This window comes from Gadus morhua, chromosome 17 (genome assembly GCF_902167405.1).
Source record: "Gadus morhua chromosome 17, gadMor3.0, whole genome shotgun sequence".
In the NCBI taxonomy this organism is placed as follows: Eukaryota; Metazoa; Chordata; class Actinopteri; order Gadiformes; family Gadidae; genus Gadus; species Gadus morhua.
In genome coordinates, this window is record NC_044064.1 from 5982060 (window position 1) to 5997508 (window position 15449).

Genomic DNA, 15449 nt, shown 5'->3' on the forward strand with positions numbered 1-15449 from the left:
CCAAAGTCTGAAGGCAGAAGAACTGAGATGTGGTAGAACGGGGTGTTTTATCCACCGGTTCTTGATTAGTCAGCAGTAGTCAACTGTCAAAAAATGTGTGTCTAATGTATCAAATAATCACACACCGTGTAGACTGCACGGAAGAGGATTAGGGCAACATGTGATCATTTCTTTTTAATTCTTTAAACTCAGAATTCTGAGATTAAAGTCAGAATTCAGAATCTCTGAATACTGACTTTAAACTCAGAAATCACGTGTGGCCCTAATCATCCTCCATACGACTTGATACTTCCGAAGTACACCGATTACAATCCCTATCTCAAAGTTTCATCCAGCCGCGCAAATTCGTTTTTCTTGGTACAATATCTCCTATCGAAACCGGAAACAAGCGACCCCCCCCCCCCCCTGCGGTTGTTGGTGTCCGGCCCAGGCTCTGTGCCCCCCCCCCAGACACACACAGACATAAATTGTGCTACAGCAATAGTAGGGCTCCTGGATCCTAGATAACGTTTAAAAAATGTCGGCTCATATTTTAATTTGTGCTTTACAATGTACAATGTTATTGGTTCAAAATAAGGTTAGAGTCTAAATTGTCATTAACTCGAGGCGTTGCTGTTGACCTTGAGGGACCCGCGGACCGACGGGGTCCACCACCTGCTGTTTGTGCATGGTGCCTGGCCGGATTAGTGTAGTAGCCTACCTCCCAACGTTGGTTTCTATAAAGATGGCACAGTGCCAGGGCGACGATTAATGTCTCTGTGCCTCGCCGGTCGAAGATAATAAATGAATAAAAAAACATCCCAAACACTACTTGCTCTCTCTTTCTTTCTCTCTCCATATTTTTTGGAAGAACTTTTTAGATGTCGTGGTCCGTAACATGCACCCTCTCTCTTCTCACCCCCGTCCCAGAGACAAGACCACCCTAACCTCAAACTCCGTAATCTCTTTTTCTCCACAGCCTTGTGTCCCCGCCTCTAAGTGTGCATTCGATTGCATTGTATACTTCATACTGCAGGTGACCTGTTACCTTTTTCAGCCAATCAGAAGAGATGCATGCAATAGCACGTGTTTGACCTATAGAGGGAGTCGTCCAACCCAAACCACAACAAGGGGTGGAGGGGTTTAGTTGTCCTTGACATCACTTCCTGTACCGACCCCTGGACACCGCAGAGCAGGTTGCTGTCTGTCACCATGGAAACGGCCTGAAATATCGGGGTGATGCATTCCTTAATAGGAACGGGCCTTACTATACAAGTATTATGATACCGTACTGTTATGATCTATCATATTGTTGTTGGATATAATTATTCGATATCATTTTAATAGTCCCCTCCTACATCTCAGACAAGTTGACATATATCTGTCTGTCTGTGGGTTTCTGTCAGACAGAAGCCTCAGGAGATTTGGATTTATGTTTATTATACGTAATAATAATAATAATTCATTGAATTTATTTAGCGCTTTATAATAGACATTGTTAATTAAAAACGTATATGATATAAATACCTATCTTTCTTTAAAACCTCTGACTAGTCTATGCCTGGCATCCTTTCATCCACCCTCACCCAGCCATATCCATTCACAATCCCACCCATACTAATGCATCAAGCACCCCAATCCACACATTCAGTCATAAATTAGTCATCAATCATTTAGTCATTCGGTCCCTGTGATTTCTTAAATGAATGTTAACATTTCTTCAAAGATTTAAAGTTTCATGTTTGCAAGAACTTAAATATTCATTTATACAGACACATACACACAACCTTGTTTTTTATAAAGTAATTTTGAAATATATAAATCAGATTAGATAGTAAACTAAATTTGTAAGAACTCCTATCAAAGTTTGTTTGTATTGCACGTCTTTCTGTTCATTAGTGCATTTTGAATACTTAAGGTTTTCATACCCTCTATGTTCCTCCCTTCTTAATTAATTCACGTTCACCTTTCACCCCTACTTTGGCACACTGCTTCCCTTCATCAAGCTGAAAATGTATGAACTCTCCCAGATGCTTAAAGAACGTTGTTTCCTCATTGCAAAATAGCTTCAAGAACTCACTCATCTGAATCCTTGTAGTTTGTCAGAACACAAAACCGGAACGTCTCCGGATAACAGTGATCTTTGATGCACAACAAAGTATCTCTCTTATTGAACCGTCAAATTCTCTGTCCTGGCTGGTGCCAACTTATATTCATCTGTTGAGACGACTTGAGAATCAGAACAAAATGTGTGCACATCTCACAGAAAATTTATTGTATGTCCTTACAATACAAAAGATCACTAGACGAAAAAATAAAAAAGGGACTTTCCTCTGGAAAGATCGACCAGTATTTTCCTCTTCAGGCAGAATGTACGAAGCAGTCAAGTGAAGCAGATTCCCTAAATAAATGCCCTTTTGGTGGAACGAATGCACGCAAAATGTAACAATGTGATAAAAGACTAAATGTGTTTTATCGACCCAGCGGCCAGAGACATTTACAACTTCCCTGGGTTGTATTGGGATCGCTTCGCTTGCCAAGAAACAATATTGAATCGTCCTGACACACACACACACACACTAAAGGCAAGAAGATGGTTAATCCCTCACGTTTTGCGGTCTTGTAGCGCACTATGCGTAAACACTTCTCAGCTCATGCTATTTTGAAGTGGATCTTCAGCATCACAACATTTTCTAGATTATATCTTCCAAGGTGAATTTGATATTCTGTTTCTGTTGATATTCCCTGTTTCAGAGCAGAACAGAAAGCCCTTTATGTTCCCAGTGACAACTGAGGCGCTGCCTGCAGACTCCCCTGATTGAATAGAACACAGGTGTAGGAAAGGCAGAATGCAAATGAATTTATTAGGACATTTGACTGCCAATGGAGCTGGTGCGGACGTCCATCCGCTCATCAGTCATACAGATTCAAAGAAAATGCCGGTGGTGAAGTGCTAACACAAGTCTCACTGCGTTTTGTTTTTTTTACTCTCCTTTACACACACACACACACACACACACACACACACACACACACACACACACACACACACACACACACACACACACACACACACACACACACACACACACACACACACACACACACACACACACACACACCTGCAAATCAAATTCAATAAATAAGACTTACAGCATCATAAGGCAGTGTTGACCATGCATTTATCACAATGCATACCCCTCCCCCCCAGGTTGGGGAAAAAAAAAAAAAAAAGTATGATACAAACATGGTAACAATATGCACATTCACTAAGAGCAACACAGGCCCCGCCTCCCCCTCCAAAACAACAAATCATTATTTTTCTTCTCAATATCCAAGGCATTCTGGGTGATCTCCTGGTCGACAGGGCAGCGGGGTCTCTCTGGTCCTTTTGCGGGTCAGACCTCCCCCCATCTTGAGTGTGGGGGGGGGGGTCCCTAACCCATTAATGCCACAGAGAGCGACTCGACCCAGTGGTGGTATGGATGGGGGGGGGGGGGGGGGGGGGGGGGGGGGGGGGGGGGGGGGGTTACACTGCAAGTTAAAGTTCAAGTTTATTCATAAAGTTCAGAAGGAGGAGGGGCGGGGGGGGTGTGTGTGTGTGGGGGGGGGGGCTTCAGGAAAGACCGGAGACGTCCAGGTAGCTCTGGAGCTTCCGCACGGTGCTCCTGTCCAGTGAGCAGAGGTCAAAGTCAAAAGTAGTGTTGGTGATGTGAAAGTGGCCCGTCTCCTCGATGAGGTTCACGATCTGGAGGCCAGGGGGGGGGGGGGGGGGGGGGGGGGGGGGGGGGGGGGGGGGGAGAGGGAGAGAGAGGTTTGGAGAGCGAGCGAGAGAGAGTGAGGGAACGAGAGGCAGAAAGAGGGAGGGGGAGAGGGAGAGAGGGAGAAAGAGAGAGCGAGCGAGCGAGCGAGAGCGGGTTGGAGAGAGGAAGATAATGAGGCGACAGAAAGGACTACAGGTTGGGTTTCTACTTTAAATTCTGCACCCATTTTTTTGTAGACATAAGAAGTCCTGACATTTAAATACGTTAAACCTACCCACCGGGGGAAAAATGGACGAGACACCATGTACTCATCTATAATCGTAAATATCACCGTAAATCAACGCAGAGATTAATTCAACATTGCGACCGGATTAAAAATGTTCATCCTTAGTTCCGGTTGTGTTGTTTCCACGGCTACTGTTGCGTGGGTAGCCCTCTATCGATAAAGTTGGATCGGGGCTCACCTGCTGCAGTATGTGGCCCTCTCTTAGCGTCATCAGTCTCCTGTGCAGATCCACCAGCTCGTCCAGATACGTCTGGGGGAGACACAAGTTAGCCACCAGGGTTTGAAGCCCACAAGCACATCCATCACCTTGGCTCACATTTGTAGCGCGAGCCAACAGAGAAATGGAATTGATTTGTGTTGAATTGCGCCGAGGCACCGGGCTTGGTGTTCTCGATTGCTTCTTATAGGACTTCTCTACTCTGGTCGTGAAAGATTATAAAACATTATTCTGCATTTGTCCCGACAGGGCTGGGCGAACAGGTGGAATTACTGAGAATAAACCTGCTGTTAAGTCTAGTCTACCAGGGAGGGGGAGAAGCTAATCTAGGGAAGGTTGAGTCTGCTCTTAACAGGGGGAACAGGCAATAGAGAGCGACTTGCTGTTGAGTCTGGTTTAACAGACGAGGTGGGGCGACACAGTGTTTCAGCCACACCAAACGACACGCCAAAGACAAACACCAACGTAGCTGTTATTTGGACGCATATAATAAGCGGTACGCCGATCACACTGTGACAGTCGGTATTGTTTGATGTTGATGGGACCCTCGGTCGCGACGTTGACTGATTATAAACGTCTCGGCGAGAGGAACAAAGAAGACGACATGTTCGTCAAAGTCCCCACTCATGCGAGACCGGTGACTCAGTGGTTTGATCACAGCCCACTTCCTTTGATCCAGTGAACAGGCCCATTTTCTGCTCCCTCTTGCATTCATCAGAACAAATGATAACGTTAGATGGGCCGAAACCATCTTTCTCAACAGGTCTTCAATCTCATTTATCCAATCAGATCCCAAGTCACGATGACGAAAACCATCAGAGAAGCTGTGCTTATTTCTGCATTTAAAACCCGGGATAAAACAAGTGCTTGTATTTACTCTTTCTGTTATGATCTCCCACAACACGAACCCGAGTCCACTAGTGTTTGCCATCAGGTAGCAAAGTCCAGTTGTCAGCAGCTCAAACACACACATTATTTAAAAAAGGTATTTTCTGAGGACGAGAGCACATGTGAATTGCTCCCACGTTCTGCATAGCCGTCCAATCCCCACTATAGCCTGATTTCCCCGTCTAATGCATTTCCTTTTAGTTTCGACTGGGAGGAGAGGCTTACCAAGGCCGATGCGTGTCAAAAACAAAACCCACACATACCTTGTCGCAATCTAGACTCTTGCTCTTGTCCTGCTTGCTGTGCCGGCTGGGACTCGTCACCTCCAGGATCTGACAGAGAATCATTTGGAGAACCGCTTTGAGAGTCAGTCAATGGGCGCGGCTGTATGGCGGCGGCAGGAGGAACGTGCGGCCAGCAGGGAGGCTACACGCTGCTGAGTGACACGTCGATACGGCAAGGGCTGAGAAGGTCTAGAATCTTTACGTTTTGGAAACGTGTAGGAACTGAAGCTTGATGTATCGCTGTTATTGGTCTGTGTTCCAACAATACTGAATTGTTTTATATGATTATTTATGAATCATTTATGGCTTAAACACACACAATATAATAAGTAATCTTTCAATGCATTTCTTAAATGCGTTTTTTACGACATACAAGCCACAATAAACCTATATTCCATGAATTATTGAGTAATTCCATACTTTATACTGTTTGTATCAAAAACACCCCAAAACACATCAAACATCATCTTGGACAGCCTACCTGGCTATTGGCGTTTTTCATAAAGGGCGGGGCCTCGCCATGGGAGGCGGGCAAGGGGGAGGAGCTATTTTCACTCTCACTGCCGTCACTCAAGCTGACCCTGCAGAGAGAGAGGAACGTTAACATCACCATATCAAATCACATGTACTCAAACATGGTGTTACTACAACGGCATGTTAAGGGTGACATGTTACACCACCAGGTGAGAGAGTGATTAGCCGTTACAAGCCGTTTTTGAAAATCTGCTGACATCACAAGTGGGAGGGTCCACCTAGATGTGTGACGGATAGATGAGGGACGCTTGCTACAGTCCACTGGGTAGGCTGGTGGACCGATCTATCCAGCACACGTCTAGACGGACACGCCCACTTGTGATGTTAGAAGAGTCCGTTTTAAAAATGCCACCTTAAAACAAACCATGTAACGTGGCTTTTGCAGTATCAGGGTTTCACAGAGTGAGGGAAGTCTTGATAAAGTGTTTCCGCCTATGAATGGTTTCCTGAACAATTACAAAAGGCACACGGAGGCCTGGAAACCAACGAGGGGGTCCGTGTTCCGTCCGCCCGAGGCCTGAGGCCGACGGACACAAGCGCTACCTGCCTCGTCCGTCGGCAACCGGTGCTCTTTCAGTTGCCATGGAGACAACATTTACATAGCTCGTGTGAACCGGCGCCGTCAATCATGCATTTTATACTCGCAAGTGTATGATTAGGGAAGGGACATTTGCATAAATCAACTCCGTTAAACAAACACACTTATCACCAACACCCCCCCGCCTTCCCACCAACCATAAATAATAGATAAATACACATCTAAAAAGGCTAATGTGCTCATTTTGTAATCCTTCCAGCCTTCACTGAACCTCCTTCTGTCCAGAACAAGTACACAGTAAACACACGCAAAACATGGAAAAGGCATCGCAATGGAAACTCCTCCTCCCCTCCTCCTCCTCTTTACGTACCTGTGCACGGACCTGCGCTGCAGATGCGGCGTGTGCGTGAGCGTCTGCACGTGCGTGTTGTGTGCTTGCGCGTGCAGCTCAAAGTCAGAGTCCCCGTCGCGGTCGCCCTCGCCGTCCTCCGACTCGTCCTCCGACTCAGACTGCAGGTCGGGGATGACCGACGGCTGCATGGAGCCCAGCACTGAGGGGGGAGGAGTGAGTGAGTGAGTGTCAGAGTGAGTGAGTGTAAGAGTGAGTGAGTGAGATACAGAAAGCAGGCGGAGAGGGCATCGAGTCAAAACATGAAACAACCTTTCGACCCAAAAACTGTGCAGCAGACCTTCCATGCTTGTGATGCATCAGCTTAACCCTGGAGGGCTCCTTACTCATGCTCCCCCCACCCCCCCCCCCCCCCCCTAAGCCCGGATCTAGATGTGTGAGGAGGACGCGATATGTGTTTGCAACTGAAGGGTCCCGCTTCCAGGAGACTCCACAGCCAATATGAACAAAAGAAAAATTAGATTCAGAGATAAAAAAGGACTCATCTCAGTCCATCCTGGACTGAGATGAGATGGGGGGGGGAGGGGTGTGGGTTCAAATAGGTGTGTGTATGCAAAAGAAACATCATGGTCGACCGACACAGCCAATGAAGGGCCAGCGTTCCTCAGTGGGCGGGTTACCTGTGTGATTGGCACCAGGCAGAGCCACCCTCTTTCTGACGATCAAGTCCACCACTGTGGGCACAGAAACACACACACACACACACACACACACACACACACACACACACACACACACACACACACACACACACACACACACACACACACACACACACACACACACACACACACACACACACACACACACACACACACAGTGAGTCCATGTTCATTCATAATGGAGACGTTCATCACTGTTAGAAAGAGACACATCAAACTTGACATGATTCTTCTGACAAAAAAAAAAGCACAGTAAATCTTGAGTTAACTAACTTACCGACACACCCTACCCTCCAAATGAAGCCCCTCTCTCCATGCTGTGCCCACCCAGCACCCATGTGACCACACCCCAGCATCCATGAACTCTCTAGGTGTGTGAAACTGACTGACTGACTGACTGACTGACTGACTGACTGACTGACTGACTGACTGACTGACTGACTGACTGACTGACTGACTGACTGAGTGAGTTACCTTGAGGCTTGTGGCGCGTGTGACTAAATCCTGAGCTGGAACTGGAGCTTGCTGGACTGGGCTGTTCTGACTGGGGTGGGGGTGGGGGGGGGGGGGGGGGGGGGGGAGGGTGAGAAGAGATGAGAAGTGTGTGGAACAAATGTTAGAAGAGAGTATTTCTTTGGTTTGCCTTTATGAAGTCTGATTGTAACGGCATTTGTATTTCTTGGTCCTTTTTTTTTTTTTCAAACACAACTTGAAAGTACTACACAAAGTAGTCATGTTACAAACCGAGGGATCGTTTGACATTAACAAGGTTTGTGAGGACACATATGTAAACAACACACTTTTTAACAAATGTCCATTGTAACCGGAAAATAAACCAAACAAGGTTTGTGTCGTCTTGTGAGCTCAGAGGCGCAATTCACTTACAGCGCTTCATGGCTTTGATTGGAAAACCCACCAGTACACCTCGCTTATTCTGCACTTTGGCACGAGCAGGTTAAATCCAGTAACGACCAGACTGTATCATCCCTCCATGACCTTGCTCCTCCTTACATCTGTGACCTTCTGACCCCTTATGTTCCATCTCGCTCCCTCAGATCATCCAACCACAATCTCCTCTCTGTGCGCCGCAGCCGACGTTCTACCCTGGGTGGCAGGTCCTTCAGCCCCAGGGCCCCCAAACTCTGCAACTCCCTTCCTCAATCCCTCCGTGACTGTCCCTCCTTCCCTCTCTTCACAGCTCATCTGAAGACCTTTGTTTTAAGAACACGTCTCCTCTTCCACCACTGCATACCCTCTGTATATATTATTTAGTTTTATTTGGGTTGTTGTGCTGTCCTTCTCCGTGTGTGCTCATGACCTTGAGTGTGATGATGGCACTATATAAAATAAACATTTATCCATCCACTGGAGCAGCACGGTGACAGCATCCAAGCATTATCTATACTCCACACGTCTCCACACCCTGAAGATCTTAAACCTTGGACGTCACACACACACACACACCCAAAAAGTGTCCAACTCAGTGACTGCCAACTGCCAACTTTTGAAATTCTGCACAGCGCTGCTTTAAAGATAAAAGTCAAGCGGCCAGGTGTTTGGGGCCAGTAAAGCTGTCGTTAACATTTGGCAGACACTTTCAACCAAAGCGACAATTCACCAAAAGTGAACGTGTAGTTGTCTCCATTTGGCCCCCGTCTTGAACGATGACTCGAGTCATTGAAGAAGGTCATGTGTCCCAAGAAAGCAGAAGTCTGTGATTTATGTCAATTCAATGTCTCTGTTGAACTGGACCAATCCCAAAGCGGCAAATGACTTGGAAGTTCAGATTTTTCCACTGCTGCTGAATCAGCGGCACTTATGGGATCCTGTCTACCTCTTAATATGTCTTATATTAATTATAATAAAAGTAGAGCTGCCCTTTTAAACCTTAGAAAACCTCATAGCTAATCTCCGCGGGGGTTAGCGTAAACGTTTGGTTCTCCCCTCCGTTTGCTCGTCAAACTGAACCGGGTCCATTTCCTTTATGCTATTAAAGAAAAGTAAAAGCGTAGATATCGCTCATTAAACGAGCTAGCTAGCCGTTAGCGGCCGTCGGGTGCTATGACGCGGCCAGAAACTAACCGCATAGCAACGCGCTCGAGGTCAGATCCAAATCACCGCTACGCTCACGAGGTGTGGGCGCCGGGCGGATGGACGGTCGGGGCGACCCCTTCATCTGGGGCCAAGATGGCCGACGATAGGATCCAGAATTCGTCCAGAATTGTATAACTATTTATTGTATAAATAATTATACAATAAAGAAAGACAAGAAAAAAAAAACACACACCCACCTGCCCTACCCCAGACTAGCATAGAAATGAGAGCGAGAGACACAGTGATGGTGACTGGACACACAGAGATAAACTATGTTACAAGGTGAGTGAGTGAGTGAGTGAGTGAGTGAGTGAGTGAGTGAGTGAGAGAGAGAGAGAGAGAAGCGGCCCGGGACAAAAGAGCAACAAGGGCGACTTCAATGGCCGTCACCTCCAGCGTCCTAACAACACCCAGCTGGTCTATTGGTTTACGGGACGCCTCCTTCAGACCGTCGTAAATTGCCCCCGCCGCTGCGTTCCTGGGACGGTTTTGTTCCGGCTTGCTCAGAGCCCCCCCCCCCCCCCCCCCCCCCCCCCCCCAAAACAGTGCCTCCCACATGGGGATGATGAACAAGCCTTTCATTGGTGGTCGGCCCCCACACTAATCCAACCCCCCCACCCCACCCCTTCACTCTGAACCTCTTGGCGGCTCGGAAAAAGATAAATGTCTGAATTCCGCCACAACTTATGGTTCTGGCTGGCTCGGATTCGGCGGGGGGGCTGGGGCCAGCGGAGTGGGTTTAAGGGGCATTAGGGAGGCCTTTCAGTGTGACACCGCGGGTCGACTGGGACAGGGGCGACCCCTTTCAGAGCCGATCTGTGGCTGCAAACACTATAAATTGTGACGCTGTGCTGGGAATGTACCGGGCCCCGTTTTCTTCTTCATTCTCGCCCGAAGCTATTAAGCGGACAGTGTTTTATGTGTGCGCGTGTAAGCGCACACACACACACACACACACACACACACACACACACAGAACAAGACGGCAAGAAAGCAACAGGCACCCGTGGGTTGGTTCATTATGCTGCTGGAAGACACACGGAGACGCAATCCATGAAGGAACCCGGGAATCGGACCAGCAACCCCCTTGAGCATGCCCTGCTCCGGAAACTCTGACCGATCCCCTCCGAACCTCCCGTGGGACCTCAGCACCGTACGCTTATTGAAGGGCATACATCAGAATGAATCACGATACCGTTCAGGAACAAAAACCTGGATCCAACCGGTAGCTTAAAGGAAAACCCCCAATAATTTGACATGAACACGTTTGGTGCCGAACAACAGCACACGGGGTCCAGTAACAGAAGCAGCGGTCGCGGAACACCCTCCCACCGGCGCTTCTCATGCCATTCTTCCTCCTTTGTGTTCCTGCCACACTCCACCTCCTCCCCCCTCCTCCCCCATCCACCCCCCCCCCCCCCCCCCTCCTCCCGGCGCTCCTAGCCGGCCACGCAGCGGAGATCAAACGGAAGGTCGCACACACGGGACGGGTGGTGGGAGTGAGGGCTGAAGCAGCGGCCCTCTGGCCCACCGTGCTCGCTGGCCTGACTTAGTCCGTGAACATGTGTGTGTGTGTGTCCTGTTTCCTGTGTGTACGTGTGTGTCTTTGTGTCCGGATAAGTGTCCGTGTATGTGTGTGTCCTTGTGTGTGTGGGCATGTCTGTCTGTCCGTGTGTCTGGGCATGTCCGTGTGTGTGTCTGTGTGTGTGTGTGTGTCTGTCTGCGTGTGTGTGTGTGTGTGTCTGTCCGCGCGCGCGTGCGTGTGTGTCTGTCCGCGCACGGGCGTGCGTGCGTGTCTGTCCGCATGTGTGTCCGTTTGTGTGTGTGTGTGTTTGTCTCCGTGTGTGTCCACGCGCGTGTGCATGTCTGGAGAGAGAAGGGGAGGGGCTAGTCGTGTTGAAACACCTGGCATTTGTCTTCATTCACAATCCCGATTCCAACACCCCCCCCTACCCCCCCCCGCCCCCCCCACCCCCCTCCCTCAGAAAAAGGACCCGGTTTACAATCATCCCCTCCCCTCTTTTTTTACAACTCCCTCAGTGGGAAAGAATGCAGGAAGACGTACCCATGGCCCACAGCCCTCTCTCCACAGACCCAGGCTGGGGTACAACAGCCACGCTGCGGACCCCCATGATACCGGAGACGGTGCTGTTCAGGGGTTAGAGGAGCGGAGGTCTTACTTACCCGCGTTCATAATGGTTTATCCAAGAAATATTGAACACCCTGTGTTCAAATCCACGCTGCCGGCAAATTAGCCGAATTTACGACCAATAGATTTCAGTTTGATCGATTTATAGCAGATCTGCACAGCTTTGGTGTCATGTCTGTCATACGAGTCCATTATACTCAAAGCGTTTGTGGCGACTTAACAGTGTTTACACTAGAGACGCATATAACAAATAGGAATATCATGATTGAAGATTTATTAATTTTTATGGTGGGATTCAAGCCTGAGCATTAACCCCGTCGATTTCATACCCTGACAACCGGAAAACAGAACTTTAATTTCTGACGGACATTAACTGTGTTTCAAATATTCTGCAAAGTGCAATATTTCATCATTGACTACCGCAGAAAGCGCATTTGGTTACGAACGCACAAGATAGGAAAACAGACAGCGGAGGCCTGATGAGCACTAGCGCAGCCCACCGTATCCATGTCTGACACGCATGGCTGTCATGCAACTTGGTTTGTTTTTTGTCTGTGACAACAATCTGACACGTCCTTCAATTTCAGTGTGCGGAATTTGTGGGAACTTTGGCTGAATGCATTATTCAACATATTGTCATCCTTTGTGAAAAGTTCACAAATGCTAGTCTTACTGTGGCCATTCTCTAACCATATTTCAAGATCCATATCCACGGCACAGTCGCAACACAAACAAAGACATCTGTCTAGAGCCTGCAACTAGTCTCGTAAGCAATTGTTTCAAAGGTCAGCCGAATCGCGGTTATACACCGACCTAGGGAAATGTCCGAAGCCGTCATGCATAGAAATGCTTTAATGTGGTTTCATAATAAAGTGAACCATCCTCTAAAAAGGACACCGATGGTGCACATCCAGAGAGGCAGAGCACCCTGCGATTCTTCCTACCAACAAGGCAAAAGATTAAAGAGTGAACGCCGGGCCGTTCATTGCCTCCTCTCCCTGTTCTCCCAAGGTGTTGTAAAACCATAAATCTCCCCTGTCCGCCATTAGTCTTTGAAACAGCCTCCTCTTTTATGGGGAGAGGCTCTTTGACAAATGTTTGAGGACCCGAAAAAAACGGAGAGAAAAAAGCCCCGTCACTTCACAATGGGGGCATGGTGATGGGCCCGACGGTATCTGGGACCTAACCCCACCCCCTTTTGAAACACACCCCGGCAGTAAAAAACCCAACACACTCAAAACAACCACAAACCACTAACTCCAAACTCATTTGGAGTTAGGTTTCTTCTTTTTTTTCCTTTGGGCTGAAATCGATCAAAGCCTAAACACACAACTTGCGTCTGAATATCCTTTAGTGCTCTGATCGTCACCGGACACCTAATTCTGCATTTAAAACAAGGCAGCCAGATTGAATGCTTCCCAAAAAGTGTCATATTGCCCATTTCCTTTAGGCCCACCCAGACCAAATCAGATAAACACCCCCTCAGGGTTTATGGTAGCGCTGTCCTTCTGCTACAGCTCTCCCCCTCACACCCTGGAGCTCAACACTCCCTCACTCCCCCTCCCTCACTCCCCCTCTCCACTCTTCATCACCGGGCGATATTGAAAACAGATCACAAAACGTTCACCGTGCTCACCGTGGCGTGAAAAGAAACATCCACCAGCACTACTACTTCAACTTTCTCCTCAATCTTCAAACCTCCAGAGCCTTTTTTCACTCACAGTTTTGACTCACCTTCCCAAAAAACAAATCAAGTTAACATCAACCCCCCCGTCTCCATTTCCGCCGCCGTCCTTCCGTCTGTGTTTATCGGTTGACCAAAACCGATCCTAATCCGCCGTAAAAGACAAACAACCCTAAAAAAAACGGCGACTCACGTCCGACTTGACCGCGTCCTCCGCGTCCGAATCCACCGGCTCCACCGGCCCCTTGAACGACGGCAACGAGTACGCCCTCCGGGGGTCCCCCTTATCGCCGGGGTCCACCCTCCGGGGGTCCCCCTTATCGCCGGGGGGGTCCGCCCTGGGTTTCCCCGCCCGAGCCCTGTCCTTTGGCGGCCTCTTATCCGCGGCGTGCTGCTGGCCGTCCGACGCAAAGCCCTGCTTGCCCGCCAGATCTTTCCGCTTTTTGGTCACGTGATGACGATGATCCTCGCCGTTGTGGGGGCCCGGCGGCGGAGGCGGCGGCGGGGGCCGCTTGCCGAGGCACGGGCCCTCGCTCCGCCGCTCCTTGGAGGAGAGGGACTTGGGCTCCTTGAAGCCGATCTTGGGGTTAATGTCTCGAAGGGGCTGGTTCTCTTTGGGTTTCCTGGAAGGTTCTTTGGGGGCGTGGCCGGGCGCCCAGCCGGAGTCTCTGTGTAAGGCACTTTTGGGCTCTTTCAAGTCTTTCGCCGGCCTCTCCTTGTGCTCCATGGAGGCCTTGTGGAGTTTGAAGAAGCTGCTGCTGCTGTTGTTGTTGTTGGTGGTGGTGTTGTTGTTGTTGTGGTTGGCGGGGGTGTTGTTGCTGGTGGTGGAGGTGGTGGAGGCGGTGAGGAGGGCAGTGCTGCTTCCTTTGGGGCCGTCCTGTGGATCAAACAGATCAAACGTATCAACAGAGGGCCTCATATGCCGTTATGTTGAGATGGTGATCCTTCAAGGTTTTCTTCTAGAGATCAACAATTCTCAATTTATATACTGTTGATACTTTTTTTTCGTTACACAATCTGAAGGGGGGGGGTACCGAGGCTAATGCGAGTGTGTGGGAGGTTGTGTTGTGGATTGTACAATCAATCATTCATACAAAGGGCTTTGTGTGTATATATATATATATATATATATATATATATATATATATATATATATATATATATATATATATATATATATATATATATATATATATATTAGAGCTGTCAAGCGATTAAAATATTTAATCGTGATTAATCGCATTAATGTCATAGTTAACTATTATTAATCGCAATTAATCGCAAATTCTTTTTCTATGCTAAATATCCCTTGATTTTTTTGTCCCATAATTCTTCTCATTTTAATTCTCTTATCAACATGGTGAAGTGCATCGGCTTGCCTTGTGCAAATGATTTTCTATTGATAACAACATTGGCATATACTGATCAAAACAGGACGATACAAAAAAAGAGCCTATAGTGCAAATAAACGACTGCTTTGAACAAATGTCATTTGAACATAGCAGTCAGGCTACTGCTTCTTTGTTTTGAGGCAAAAAAATTTTTTTTTTTTTTTTTTTTAATAAAATAATTACGTTAATCGCGCGATAAAATTTTTAACGCCGTTAAATTTGGTTTGCGTTAACGCCGTTAATAACGCGTTTAACTGACAGCTCTAATATATATATATACATACACACACACACTCCGCATCAATGTAACTTCCACCTGTTATTTATAAAAACGGATGATTGAATCAATTGTATACGATTGATTCAGCCGACAAAAGGAAACCAGTCAAATGCCGCTCTTCCACTGCATGGTACCAGCTCGACTCAGCTCGCATTTTTGGCGTTTCCACCACGAAAACATGGTATCTAGTACCTGAAGTGGCTGCTTTTTCGCATCGATGTCCTCCATTGTTGTTATGTGGGTTCTGTCCATGCGTGGGTTGCGTAGGTGTTGTTTGCGTCGCGTACAAA

The 15449-nt window shown here is 47.8% G+C and overlaps 1 protein-coding gene across 3 annotated transcripts in view; it reads right to left on the reverse strand.

Moving 5' to 3' along the window:
* Positions 1–3506: 3506 nt before the first annotated feature.
* mllt3 (MLLT3 super elongation complex subunit) overlaps positions 3507–15449 on the reverse strand; it is a 31606-nt gene continuing 19663 nt past the window's right edge. For 2 of the 3 annotated variants that reach the window (XM_030338104.1, XM_030338102.1), the window contains 8 exons: positions 13682–14365; positions 8036–8105; positions 7520–7573; positions 6861–7041; positions 5900–5999; positions 5398–5466; positions 4208–4279; positions 3507–3727 (listed from right to left, as the gene is read on the reverse strand). In XM_030338104.1, the coding sequence (XP_030193964.1) occupies positions 3596–3727; positions 4208–4279; positions 5398–5466; positions 5900–5999; positions 6861–7041; positions 7520–7573; positions 8036–8105; positions 13682–14365 (1362 nt within the window). In that variant the 3' untranslated portion in view covers positions 3507–3595. The remainder of the gene's footprint in view (positions 3728–4207; positions 4280–5397; positions 5467–5899; positions 6000–6860; positions 7042–7519; positions 7574–8035; positions 8106–13681; positions 14366–15449) is intronic. The other variant, XM_030338103.1, reaches the window with a different exon arrangement.